Source organism: Apostichopus japonicus, chromosome 17 (genome assembly GCF_037975245.1).
Source record: "Apostichopus japonicus isolate 1M-3 chromosome 17, ASM3797524v1, whole genome shotgun sequence".
Taxonomy (NCBI): Eukaryota; Metazoa; Echinodermata; class Holothuroidea; order Aspidochirotida; family Stichopodidae; genus Apostichopus; species Apostichopus japonicus.
In genome coordinates, this window is record NC_092577.1 from 12,097,295 (window position 1) to 12,110,089 (window position 12,795).

The 12,795-nt window shown below is 38.7% G+C and overlaps 1 protein-coding gene across 2 annotated transcripts in view; it reads right to left on the bottom strand.

Moving 5' to 3' along the window:
• Positions 1-8,880, bottom strand: part of LOC139984529 (nucleolar transcription factor 1-like) — a 32,408-nt gene extending 23,528 nt beyond the window's left edge. Inside the window, exons 1-6 of one of the 2 annotated variants that reach the window (XM_071998445.1) lie at positions 8,723-8,880; positions 5,436-5,498; positions 3,499-3,677; positions 2,639-2,725; positions 1,317-1,472; positions 468-532 (exon numbers count right to left, since the gene is read on the bottom strand). In XM_071998445.1, the coding sequence (XP_071854546.1) occupies positions 468-532; positions 1,317-1,472; positions 2,639-2,725; positions 3,499-3,677; positions 5,436-5,498; positions 8,723-8,729 (557 nt within the window). In that variant the 5' untranslated portion in view covers positions 8,730-8,880. Of the gene's footprint in view, positions 1-467; positions 533-1,316; positions 1,473-2,638; positions 2,726-3,498; positions 3,678-5,435; positions 5,499-8,452; positions 8,597-8,722 lie in introns of those variants that run through there. The other variant, XM_071998444.1, reaches the window with a different exon arrangement.
• Positions 8,881-12,795: the final 3,915 nt, after the last annotated feature.

Genomic DNA, 12,795 nt, shown 5'->3' on the forward strand with positions numbered 1-12,795 from the left:
ACCTTGTTATCTTTAGCTGGACCTGAGATGTCCATCGCTGTATCGTTTATACACTGTGCTGTGGGTATTGACCGCAGCTGTATGTACTGACTGTACACTAGTGTCTAATCACCGACGGTAGCAAGCTGTGTGTGTATTTCCTGGGATCGATGGTGGTGTCTAACACTTGTTACACCTCATTGGAAACTAGGTCAGATAACCGGCATTAGATGTTTCTTTTTAAATAATGACAGCCCCTATACTCAACTTTGAATATCTCCCAAATTTGGCACAAGACTTGTGTCTTAGCTGTCAAATAACTGTCACATAGCTGTCACATAGCTAACCTATGACGCAACCTAAAGATTGCAGTTAGGTTTGTGTATACATGCTTTTAACATTATAGTGTACAGTATGTTGAGACATAAGAGGCAGGGGATAATAAACTGAAGAAATTGAAACAGAAATATATAAAAATGCAATCATACTAGAACTCTGTTTTCTTCACGTCATAATCCTTCATCTCCGCTGCATATTTGGTCACATATTTTTGCTGATGGAAGAGAAAGAGAGATATGTCACATGATAAGGTAGCTCAAGGTAAAAGCTTTATTTTAAAGCACATTCCACTCTGAAAGACTCCATCAAGCTGGAGAATTACTTCACCCAAAATGGGAGTTGTAATTGCTCAAAAGCTGGTGTTCTATTTGCCAAACATTTACATCTCTTCTACAGTGTACTGTACATATATTGGTCAGCCTCATTATTTTGCTCAATTTTCTTTGGATAACCAAATTTGCCAATCGGACAACCAGAGAAATCTTTAAAAGCTTTGCCCTAATATATAAATACTTAACTTCCAATATTAGTTCCTATGTAGCACAGTCTAGGGAATAATTTAGTATTCAAAGTTTGTGTAGGGGTTGGAAGATTCTGTATGTCTCATATCAGATTCATATGGTTCCTATGTAAAATACATATGGTTCTTGTGTAAAATACATATGGTTCCTATGTAAAATACATATGGTTCCTGTGTAAAATACATATGGTTCCTGTGTGATACAACTGCTATGCATCTTTGCATTTGCAGAGCAATTTGCCAATTTTGTGATAGGATACCAGATAAATTATCCCTACATGCACATGGTATTACAGAGAGAGGGAGGGAGAATCTGAACAAGTATTGCATATTTAAAATCATCTACATCTCTTCAATCTTTTAATGCAATTTGCATGTAACGAAAAAGTACAAAATGACACCGATAAACAGCATTTTTTCCGACCAATCTCAAACCAGAGATTTATGGGTTTAATACAAAATATTGGAGAGGACAAACCTTTTTCTTTTCTGGCAAAGTTTTGTACTTCTCGGACAGCACCTGGCTGATCTTAGTCTGGGAAAACGATGGGTTTTTCTCTTTGACCGATTTGTGTTTTGCCGAGTAATACTGGAAAAATGGCGTCAAGGGTTTTTTCGGCATATTGGGATACAGCTGTAAGTAGATGAGAGACGCTAGGTTAAAACAAAGGATGGGAATACATTCATAACATTAATGACTTATGCACAACAGCAAAACATGGAAAAGAACATACTACAGTTTAAAGATAATACACTGAAAACCCTGGTGTACTTGGCATGAGTTATCTCCCCAAAGAACAATTCTACCTAAAGAACAATACTTCCTGAACTCCCTAAAGAACAATACTCCCTGAACTCTCTTAAAGAAGGATAATCCCTAAAGAACAATACTCTGTAAAGTCCCTAAAGAACAATACTCTATGAAGAACAATACTCCCTAAAGAACAATACTAAGTAACTAAAGAACTAATGCTCCATGAACTCCGTAAAGTAAAGTACTCCCTAAAGAACAATACTCCCTAAAGAACAATAGACAGCAAAAAGAAGAAATCCTTACGATCTCATCAACAGGTAAGAAAGTTCAAAGAAAGTGATGAAATGGGGCAACTGGTACAACCTACCCCTACACAGTGCACCTCTTGTATCGTTAAGCAATATAATATAAAATAAACAAAGAAACTATTAGAAATGAATATTAGTTTCTCTTGAGTGTGGGGTGAGGAATTTGTTAATCATGTTTGTGTGTTAAAACAATTGCTTCTGAAACAACCAGGTATAGTGGTGCCCTCTACAACTGTACACTTTTTAAATATGAGTAAATAAAAAAAACTGATATTTTTGAATGTCATAAATAGATCTTTAGAAAATCATACTGAATAAGGGGTTAATCAACGGTCTAGCTTGCGTTACTCACAGGATTAATGCACGATCAGGGGATAATGCAAGCGATGCACGAGGGCGGAGCCCGAGTGCATCCAGCGATAGCATTAACACCCGGAGTGCATTAATCATGTGAGTAACACACGCTAGACCGTTAATTAACCCCGTTCATTCATACACTACCATTTGTGTGGGAGAAAAATCATAAAACGAAACATTTTTGGTTACATATAACCAAAGATTTATTAAAGTGATGCCCCGTAATTTTACCGTGCGTTACTCATAGGATTAACCACGGTCAGCTGACCTGAATGGACCAATAGGATTTAGGAATCTTTACTAAGTATGAATGAACACATGTTCACCAATGCTGTTGGTTGTGTTCTCCTAAGTTACATTCTACTTTTGCACACTACTTACAGCACTCAGCTTGGGGAGGTATGTAGTGTTGTTAACCATATCGAGGGCCTCGGTCACAATTTCAGTTGCATTCTTGTACTTCCGAATCTATAAAGAACAAGGCAAAGAACAAGCCATGAACACAAAATACCAACGCAGAATACATCAAATATCAGTGCAGAATAAATCAAATATCAAAGCAGAATACATAAAATATCAACGCAGAATACACAAAATAAAAATGCAGAATACACAAAATATCAACGCAGAATACATCAAATATCAGTGCAGAATGCATCAAATATCAGTGCAGAATACATCAAATATCAACGCAGAATAAATCAAATATCAAAGCAGAATACATAAAATATCAACGCAGAATACACAAATTATCAACGCAGAATACACAAAATATCAACGCAGCATAATGCTAATTTCTATCTGGATCAAGAATCATGCTAATAGGTATGCACAATACAATGGTAGTCATCGAGGATCCAATTTCTGTGACAGCAACCAAAATCAGCAATGGTGGTCATCTGTCCGGGTGTTTGACACACAACAAAATCAGAATGCATTGTACCGAACTACCCATGTACCCACGAGCTTCCTAAAAACTACCTTGTTTGATCCCTACCATCCTCCCTCCCTCCCTCTCCCATCTTCTTCCAGCTAGAGTCTAGACTCTCTTCACAACTTCATAGAATATTGGATACATCTTGTCAACAAAGCTAAATAATTACATCAGCTTGAATCAACTCCCTCTCCCCCTGCCTCCCTTCCTCTCCCATCTTCTTCCAGCTGGAGTCTAGACTCTATTCACAACTTCACAGAATAGTGGATACATATATGTCAACAAAGCTATTCCAATATCTACTTACATCAGCTTGTATGAGCTCCCATTCCTGTTGGCATTCTTTGGGGGAGAACTGTTTAAAGGCCACCTTCTCCCAGTTTACCTTCGATATGGTGGATTTGTACGAACGGGTGTCTCTCTTTGGTAACTGTAGTTTCAAGTTACTGACAAGAGTCACCCTGTCGTCCATTTTGAAAGGGGTATCTGGTGACAGAAAATGTAATCTTTTATTGAAGAGAAAAATATTCCACACTGCTAGCTGAAAACCCCATCTCAATATCATGCCCATAACTTGAGATATGTTTGATTGAATGTGACCGATTTTGACTGGCTAAACCCTCAACTACTCCAGGAAGTGGGATCACAGCAGGGGGGGTCCTTGATGTCATCTTGGCTAATCCTCTTTGGAAGCTTTACTTAGACTATTATAAGCTTCTTGTTGATTTTATCCTTGAAACCTGATTCATTTGGAATATTTGCATAGCTGTCAAAGATCTCTGCACTTAGAATTTCATAAAAAAATATATATATTTTTGTAGAAATATTCCTTTAGTTTGTGAATAAATGATTGAGATATTATAAAGAAAAACAAAGACATTGAAGCTGAAGTGTCATGTTGACATCATCCATTTTGCTGTTGCCAGATGCATAATTTAGAAAATATCACTAAATTTTAACCAGAATGCAAAACTGCATTGTGGTTTCAATGACGTAACATGAGCAGTTTTCTTCATGAATCTGACGTAATGTATAGTGAGGGTGTATAGGTTTACAGGGTTTCACGATTTGACCTCTGATGACCCCAAATGACCTTTCACCTCAATCAAAAACAACAGACTTTTTGTACTTTATTTGGTATTTCTACACACTAACTATGAAGTTGGTCTGACCTTCCCTTCTTGAGATATTGTGTTTACAAGGTTTTCACAATTTGACCCCTGGTGACCCCAAATGACCTTTGCCCTCCACCAGAAACAATAGGCTTCTAAAAACAAGAGGCTTCTAAAAACAATGTGGTACTCCTACACACTAAATATGAGGTCTGCCTATGATTCCCTTCTTGAGATATCGAGTTTAATTACTAGGCTTTCACAATTTGACCCCTGGTGATCCTAACTGACCTTTGACCTCCACCAAAAACAATAGGCTTCTTGTACTCAATGTGTTACTTCCACACACTAACTATGAAGTTGGTCCGACCTTCCCTTCTTGAGATATCATGTTTACAAGCTTGGCGTCACAAACACACGCACATACACACACTTACATATGCCATCATGAATTCATAGGTTAAGATTATCATCGAAACCAAAAATTCATATCTTTACAATACAAAATGCTACGAGGAATTGGTTTTCAGTTAGATTCAGAAATTGTTTTAGCAGTTTTCTCCAGCAATCAACTTTAGCCACCAGAATATTCTTTTAAATTCTATTACAAAGCAGATAAAGCCTTAAATTGTAATATTCAGGTTATAAATATCCTAATATACAATGAGTATGATATGTCAAAATCTATGGCTATTAAAAGCTCCAGTAAAAAGTGGTGTTTAAGATGATTGGTTGAGTTGTGGGGGGGGGTGGGGGAGGTGATACCAACACAGTGGTGTATTCATCAGTTCTTCCTGAAGGAATTATGTGAGTTGGGCCAGTTGGCTTATCCTGAATGTTTTTTTTTTTAACATTAATAAGCATTTTGCATGACATCCCAGGCTGTCCAATGTGAGTAGCGAAGGGTTCACCTGCTAACGGTAACTTGCAGTTCATATGTCAAGAATTTATAGAGAAATGATGTGGTGTTATCACTCAGCAATACCACCTTTACAAGAGCTTTATTTCTGCATTGGGGAGTCACAATTAAAAGAAAAACACCATACAATTCAACCCCAAGACAAAGATATCAAAATATAAAAAAAATAAAAGGAATAACTTAATTAGCAGAGATGATCATTTTAATACACACCAACTTTTTGGACCTTGGCAGCCGCCTCTTCCCCAGCATCAGTAGCGTGGCTTCTTTTGCGACCTGTAAGAGAACATCCATAAATAAATTGATTCTGAAGGGATACTTTCTTGGACACTATAATCTGTAGTTCATATCATTTCATTTTGTGATCTTGTTTATACTTTGAGCAATTTTACAGTTGGTGTGGATTGGAATTCATAACACAAATAATATTCCAAACATTTAAACCAATCTGACTTTTCCCTTTTTCAGATAAGTGGTGTCACAAGAAAATGCCCAAAGCCAAATTACAGATTGTTTTTTCTTCACCTTCAAGTATAATACTTTTGCCTTTGAAGTTAATTTCATGTTTATACTGGCTTCTGCTAGAAGAGTTAAAAGCACCTTGTCGTACAAGGAGTGACCCTCATGAAACAAGCAAGTATTGGGTGTGATATCCTCTCAATATCTGTATGAGCTTGTTTAGTCAAGTCACCGTTCACTGTACCTGGCAAAGTATTAAAGGCATTGAAGACTCGCCCTAAGCCGCTTGCGGCGCTCTGAAAAAGTTAACTTTCTGTTGCTTGCATGGGAAGTTTTCTTCTTGTCGCTACAAAATGCAGACAGTAATGAAACGTGATACCTTATTATCTTTTATCAAGACCTGAGATGTCCATCGCTGCTATGTACACTGTGTTGTGGGTATTGACCGTAGCTGTATGTATTGACTGTACACTAGTGTCTAATTACCAACTGTAGCAACCTGCTGTGTGTGTATTTTCTTGCATCAATGATACTGATAGTCTAACAAATCTATTACACCTCATTCGAAACTAGGTCAGATTACCGGCATTAGACGTTTCTTTTGGCACGAGTCTCCACACCCTAATAAGGGTGAAAAGTATGGAATATGGATTTTCTCTTAAGGTAGTAGGTCCACTGTTGACTACAAATGAGACAAACCTACCCAGATCCACCCAGTATTTGAATATTTGTTGATTACACTGCAATAACTATTTAGAGTTACATAAGTCATTGTTAGTTATTTCTGATCCTATCATTTTTTATTACTTTACATACTCAGGGCATATATTTCAAAGATTTTTTCTGGTCATAAATCCCTCAGACAACCAAGTCTTACCTTGTGGTTGTAAACAGCATGTAGCAAACCAACAAAGAAAGACCAATACGTTACATTCATTGTAGGAGAGATAGAGTGTAGGTTTGCTTAATAGAACCCAAGCTTTGGGGGAGGGGGGGGGGGGATTTCATAGTCCTACCTGTATTTGTGTTTCAACTCAGTATCTCCAAAGTGATGAATGGCAGTAACAATTTCTTATTTATCTGATTGGAGGTATTTAAGCTACAATGCACTCTTTATTGAGGTCAAGTAAACAACCAGCTATCCAACAGACGACCTCCAAACGCTGATTTGGGTTTGACAACAGAAAGTTGGTAGTCTCGGATGACCTATATAATGTTTGCCCTGCATGCTGGAACACATTGCTTCGATAGTTTAGTACTGTCTTACAACCACAGTGGCAAATCGCTGATGTTTGCTTCCTGACGATTCTGGCTAATTTTGCATTGATACTGAAGGTGGGAAGCTGATTGTCGCATCTGTATTGATCATCATTTTTGCATAATTTATAACAATGGATTTATCAGGTTTGGTTACTGTCTCTACACTAGGACTCCTGCCAGGCGAAAGTGTGGTATATTAGATACATTATGTGTACAGTGTGTATGTATGTGTACGTATACCTATTTACTCATTTTGTGATCTAACAACCAATTGCAGATCAGACTCGGACTCAGCCAGGCGCGTAGCCAAAGGGGGGCAAAGGGGGCAGCCGCCCCCCCCTTGAGCATATTTTTTACAAAATTTTTTAAGGTTTTTATGATATTGCTAGTATTTTTAAAAAAGAGAAAATGCTAAGATGCAACTAACAAGGCATGGGGAGTGCCATTTCCGGCGATCTGGGAGGCATTTACAGCCAAAATTTTCTTGTACGCTTCGCGCCAATCATGGTGGCGCTACGCTTAGATAGTTTGCAATGCCGAATCTACAGTTTCGCCCCTCGCTTGGCAAATTCCTGGCTATGCGCCTGGACTCGGCTCAGTGTTGGACACAATGGGCCGGGTGGGGGTTGGGGATGCACTCATTGGAATTGGAAAATACGTTTCTGAGCCAGAGACAAACTGAGATGTGTCTTGTTCATAGTGGCAATTAAGTTAGCATTGCCTAACTTAAGTAAGTTGCAGTTGGCTTGATAGATTTTGCCGAGAAAAAAATAAGTTTCATCAATATAAGGAGAGTACAGATGGCCTACTCGATGCCAGCTATTTGTGAAGGATCCTAAACCCTAGTATCGTGAATACAGAGCTACAGTCGCACCCAGCAAACTGCACGTTTTTTCGTAGATATTTGTAGCAGATAAAACTTGTTAGATTCTCTACAAATACGTAAATGTAGGGTTATAATACACCCTGTGTCCTGAGAACCCAAAGCCTGATTGAAGACGTCATAAATACTTGTAAAGTTGTACATAGAAAGAAAAGCTTCGGTTCTCACATTTGCCATGTTTGTTGTGAAAAAGATAAGAATCTACAATCTTAACCTATAACCAACAATCGATGGACTAATGATAGCAGTTTTTCCGTTCTTGTCATATTGGAGATTGTTCTCATGAACAATATTAACGTACTGGCCTACAATACTACGGCCTATTTTGGTACTAACCTATACAGTGTATGTCGTACTTAACAGAGTATGCCAGCACGCCGTCATACAAACCGAACGTTAGGCATGTGTGACTCGATAGTCACTACGCCACGGTAATGCAGAACACGCGGTTGTTTTAGATCCAATGTCCGCAATGAAGTTTCTCACAAAATAAGCCCTAGCGCATTAAAAATATGCAGTGAAATTACACACACATGTTAAGCAATGCCTCTTTATTCAGATTGCTTGATAAATACTTCAATACCTACTTCGATTCCGTAATTTGGTGATCATTACGAATGTTACTTACCATTTGATTCAGCCATTTTGATGGGATTTGAAAATAAGCAGTTGATAGCCCTGATATCTGCCGGGGCGACCCGGCTAGATGTCACTGTTGAACTACGTACAGCGGACCAATCAACAAGAAGCGCGAGAGTTGAATTCGTTTAAGTGAATTATCACCAGGCCAACTTACACTACAGGAGGATCAGATTATTCAGATACATACCTCAAAGTATAAAAGTTAAACAAAATAAAATCGGGGTTTTAGACGATTCGATTTCGCTGATGAACTTACCTTTCATTTTGTCTGTATCCTTTCCCTATGAGACCAAGACGTGCAGACGACAGCAACCGGGATCAAGATCGACGGCCCGGCCGGGCATGCGCAGCGGCCAACCGGTACAAACCTGCAGCAGGAACGACTGCTTTATCAAGTTTCGCGCCATTGCCTTCGAATCTCACAGGAAGGAGTGTATCGCCGTGTGTTATGCAGTGAAGCCTTGAAAAATGTGAGGGCGCTTTGCTTTGTACTGCAAAAAAAGCAAAAAAGCCAGATCATTTGTATACGTCTTCATACATACATTGTGCATTCGACTTTTAAATTGAATTAACTTTACCCCGCTGTTTCGAAAGAGTAGATGTACTTTGCACAACAGATACATGTTTAGTCGACCAGAGTTGTAAGTACTATACTCCTGACTAAAGAACCAAGTTGAAAAATTGTTTTCGTCTCCAATGATTCAAGTTATTGGAGTGTTTTGTGCAACTTTTAATGTTTGGAAAGTGTCATTTCCGGTATCTGATAGGCACATGGCAAACATTTTTTCTTGCTATTATTTAGTGCTCCACTCAAATAGTGTCATAGTTGCCCCTGAAAAATGCCGTGAAAAAGCAACCCTCCCTTATCCCCACAACCTTCCCATACACACCAACTTTTGTGTAATACTAAAATTTATTGGGGGGGGGGGGCTAATGTGTGGAGACTATCTAAGCGGAGCGCCACCATCGGTTGGGGCGGAGCGTACAAGAAAATTTTGGGTTTTTCAACCCCCCCCCCCCAGATGGCCGGAAACGGCACTTCCCGAGTGTTTTATGCTGCGAATACCTAGCCCTAAAATATTGGTCTCAAGCCTGCAATTTCTCAGATTGCATGTAAAAGTCTGTAAAAACATTGTAATTTGTATATTCGATGGTGTTTTAAGAGAGTAGCTATAACTCGTAGTGTACTCGCAAAGACGTTTTTGAGTGTATAGTAATGGGATGTTGGAGAACTGGCTGAAATGAGGCAAGTCATTGGCCTAAGACAAAGTTGTGTTGCGCTTACCGGTACTCACACTCACTGCTTCCACTTTTCACGGGGTGACAATGTGGTCTATAGCCAGTGGACGAGCCGAGGGTCCCCCCAGCATTTACTAAAATTATTACACCTATATAGTATACGTGTGTATCGGACAGATCGACAAGTATGCATTGAAAATGGGCAGATGCACGTTTCGGAGCCTTGGTAAATATTGGCGGGGGGGGGGGGCTAATCATGCATTTTCCCCCTCAAATTTTTCATTGGGGGCCGAGCCCCCCAGGCCCCCCCTCCCGGTTCCGCCGCCACTGCTTCCATATTAGTCTGCGCATGCAGTTATCAGTTTAAAGTCTCAATGTGTGTTTGCCAAAATTAAACTTCGACCTCTCCATCTTACTGCACTAAAGGCTCATTGTAAATGACACCTTTCTATGCAATTTTCATGTCCGACTATATTCATTATTTTTATTGAGCTATCTGTCGTTAAAAATTGTGAGCTGAATAATATTCGCTAGATTTTTTAACGAGTCAGTAGATTCTACGGCAAACTTCAATCAAAATTTGCAAGCACCGCCCAACATTATCATGCGCCAATCAAATCTATCTGTTTTGTTTACCGTTAGCTAGGTCTAGGCCTACTTTCACTTTCGTGGCTAGCCTGTCTTAGGTTCCTAATTCTCTTGAAAGAACGTTTCTTTCTCTCGGGCTTACTGATGTAGCTTGCGTAATTGTGTCAACTCCTTCCATAGTAATAATCAGCAGTTATTTTTACGACGCTTTAGCGACCATAAATATGGGAGAAACCCGCAAAGGCTTATGGATTACAACTTACACGTCGGGTGGCTTCCAATTCAACATTTTTAACTCAAATTTGGAATCTTTTCAATTAAGAAAGTCATTTCAGATGGGAAAACCGTAGATTGCTCTTGGATGAAAAACCCACCTTAATGATTATGACCCGACCGGGAATCGAACCCCGAACCTCCCGATTACTAAGCCTCATTGCTTCAAATATACCACCGCCTTTATCCACTCGGCCACAGCACCGGTTTGAGTAATGAATAAACAGGTGATTTCAGACGTTTCCTCCTTGGAATTGTAAAAAGTGAACGATACGAATAGGACAGCATTAAACTCTTGATCGGGTCGCATGTTTAGACTATTTATGAACAGCTGATCGATGAATATTGACATGAAATTTGCATAAGAAAGGTATTACTTTCACTGAGCCTATATCAGTAAGCTGGAAGGGTCGAAGTTAAATTTGGCAAACAACTAGAACGTGATTACACACACCATTAATTACACTTTATACTTAATTAACGTTATGTTAATTAAAAATAAATTCAACTGTTATTCTCCAACGAATAGAGAATGTTAATTTACTGTGTGGTATGGTATAAAGCTGTTACTTTTATAACGTTTTGTTATTTTTACAGAATGGACCATGAACGTTAATTTAACTTTGAAGGTACATTGCCAAAAAACAACGTTTCCTGATATTTTAGCTTTAAAAACGGTTGAATTGATTTTTAATTTAGGTTTATTAAGTGAGTTTTTTCTTTAAAGTGCATGCTTATTTGACACTCCTGAAAGTATAGGCTATAGGCGTCGCATGTATCACAAATAATTGCCGCATTAATTGGCCTATATACATTCAGTTATACTGTTTCAAGTCCGCTTGAATATATACATATGGAAGTTTTCAACTGACATGTCCCACCAACCGTAGAATAGCGATCAGAACGCAGCATTCAAATATTACCCATAGCCGTTTAGATTATGAACTAGAAGAGGTCGAAAAAGTTAAGCATCATACTAAAATAACAACCATAGGCGTAGGAGGCGGGGGCTGCGGGAGCTGCAGCCCTCCAACCAAAATTGTTGTGAAAATGTTGGCAATAATGCTGATATTTTTCAGGCACCTACTGAAAGAAAAATAATTTGCAATGCGTTTTGCAATGGTTAAACTGATATTATTATCATCATTATTATTGTAATTTATTCCCCAATAATTGTAACCAATATGGAAGGGTATAACACGGCAAATGATTGTATGTTTTTGGCATGCATTATAATAACCGATGCATGCCTATATGATATGCACATGTTGAACGCGCGAAAAATTTTGGTTATATTTTTTCGGGCAAGTCGTTATAGCCCCCCCCCCCCCCCAATCAAGTTGGGCTCCTATACGCCTATGCTAACAACCCATGAATTTACCATCTAAGCTCGCTGCGGAATCAACCTCTTCCAAACAGGAAACTGTAAAAACTATACCTTAGATCACCTTCAGATCTTTTGACTTTAGTATAGTTTATATTTCACTTCAACATTTCAGCATAGCAAAAGTGATGACGAATAAAAGTTTGCTGACTTGGGACTATTTTCCGACTGTCTCACTCCTCATAGGGGCCAGATTGTATACAGGGATGGAGCGTGAAATCCTATATCCTCGATTATCTTATCCGCTCCTGGATGGAGATATATACGTACATGCTCAAGACTGATCTGATGTATGACAGATGAATACTCCGGCATCTCAATTAATTAAGCCGGTCACGCTTAGGCATAGGCCTGCATTGACATTCTGCCGAGTGGATTAAAGGTGGTGGCATTTGAAGCAGTGGGGTTCAGCAATTGGGAGGTTCCGCCGGGTTCGATACCCGGACATTTCATAGTTAGTTTCATCCAAGAGCAATCTACGGTTTTACAATCTGAAATGACTTTCTTATAGTTAAACCATGGAGATATCACCGGTGATAGCTCCATGAGGTTCAGACTCAAAATGTTGAGTTAAAATGTTGAATTGGAAGCCATCATCCGACCTGTAAGTTTTAATCCAAAAGCCCTTGCGGGCTTTAACCTCAATTTTGGTCGCTCAAGCGTCGTAAAAATAACTGCCTGATTATGATTTTGATTATGATTATGATTATTAGTATTATTGTTATTATTATTATTAAAATTATTGTTATTATTGCTGTTTTGTTGTTGTTGTTACTATTATAACTTATATTTATATAAATATCTAGTTAGTATCCATGGCTATCCCTGACAATAGGCTTTATCGC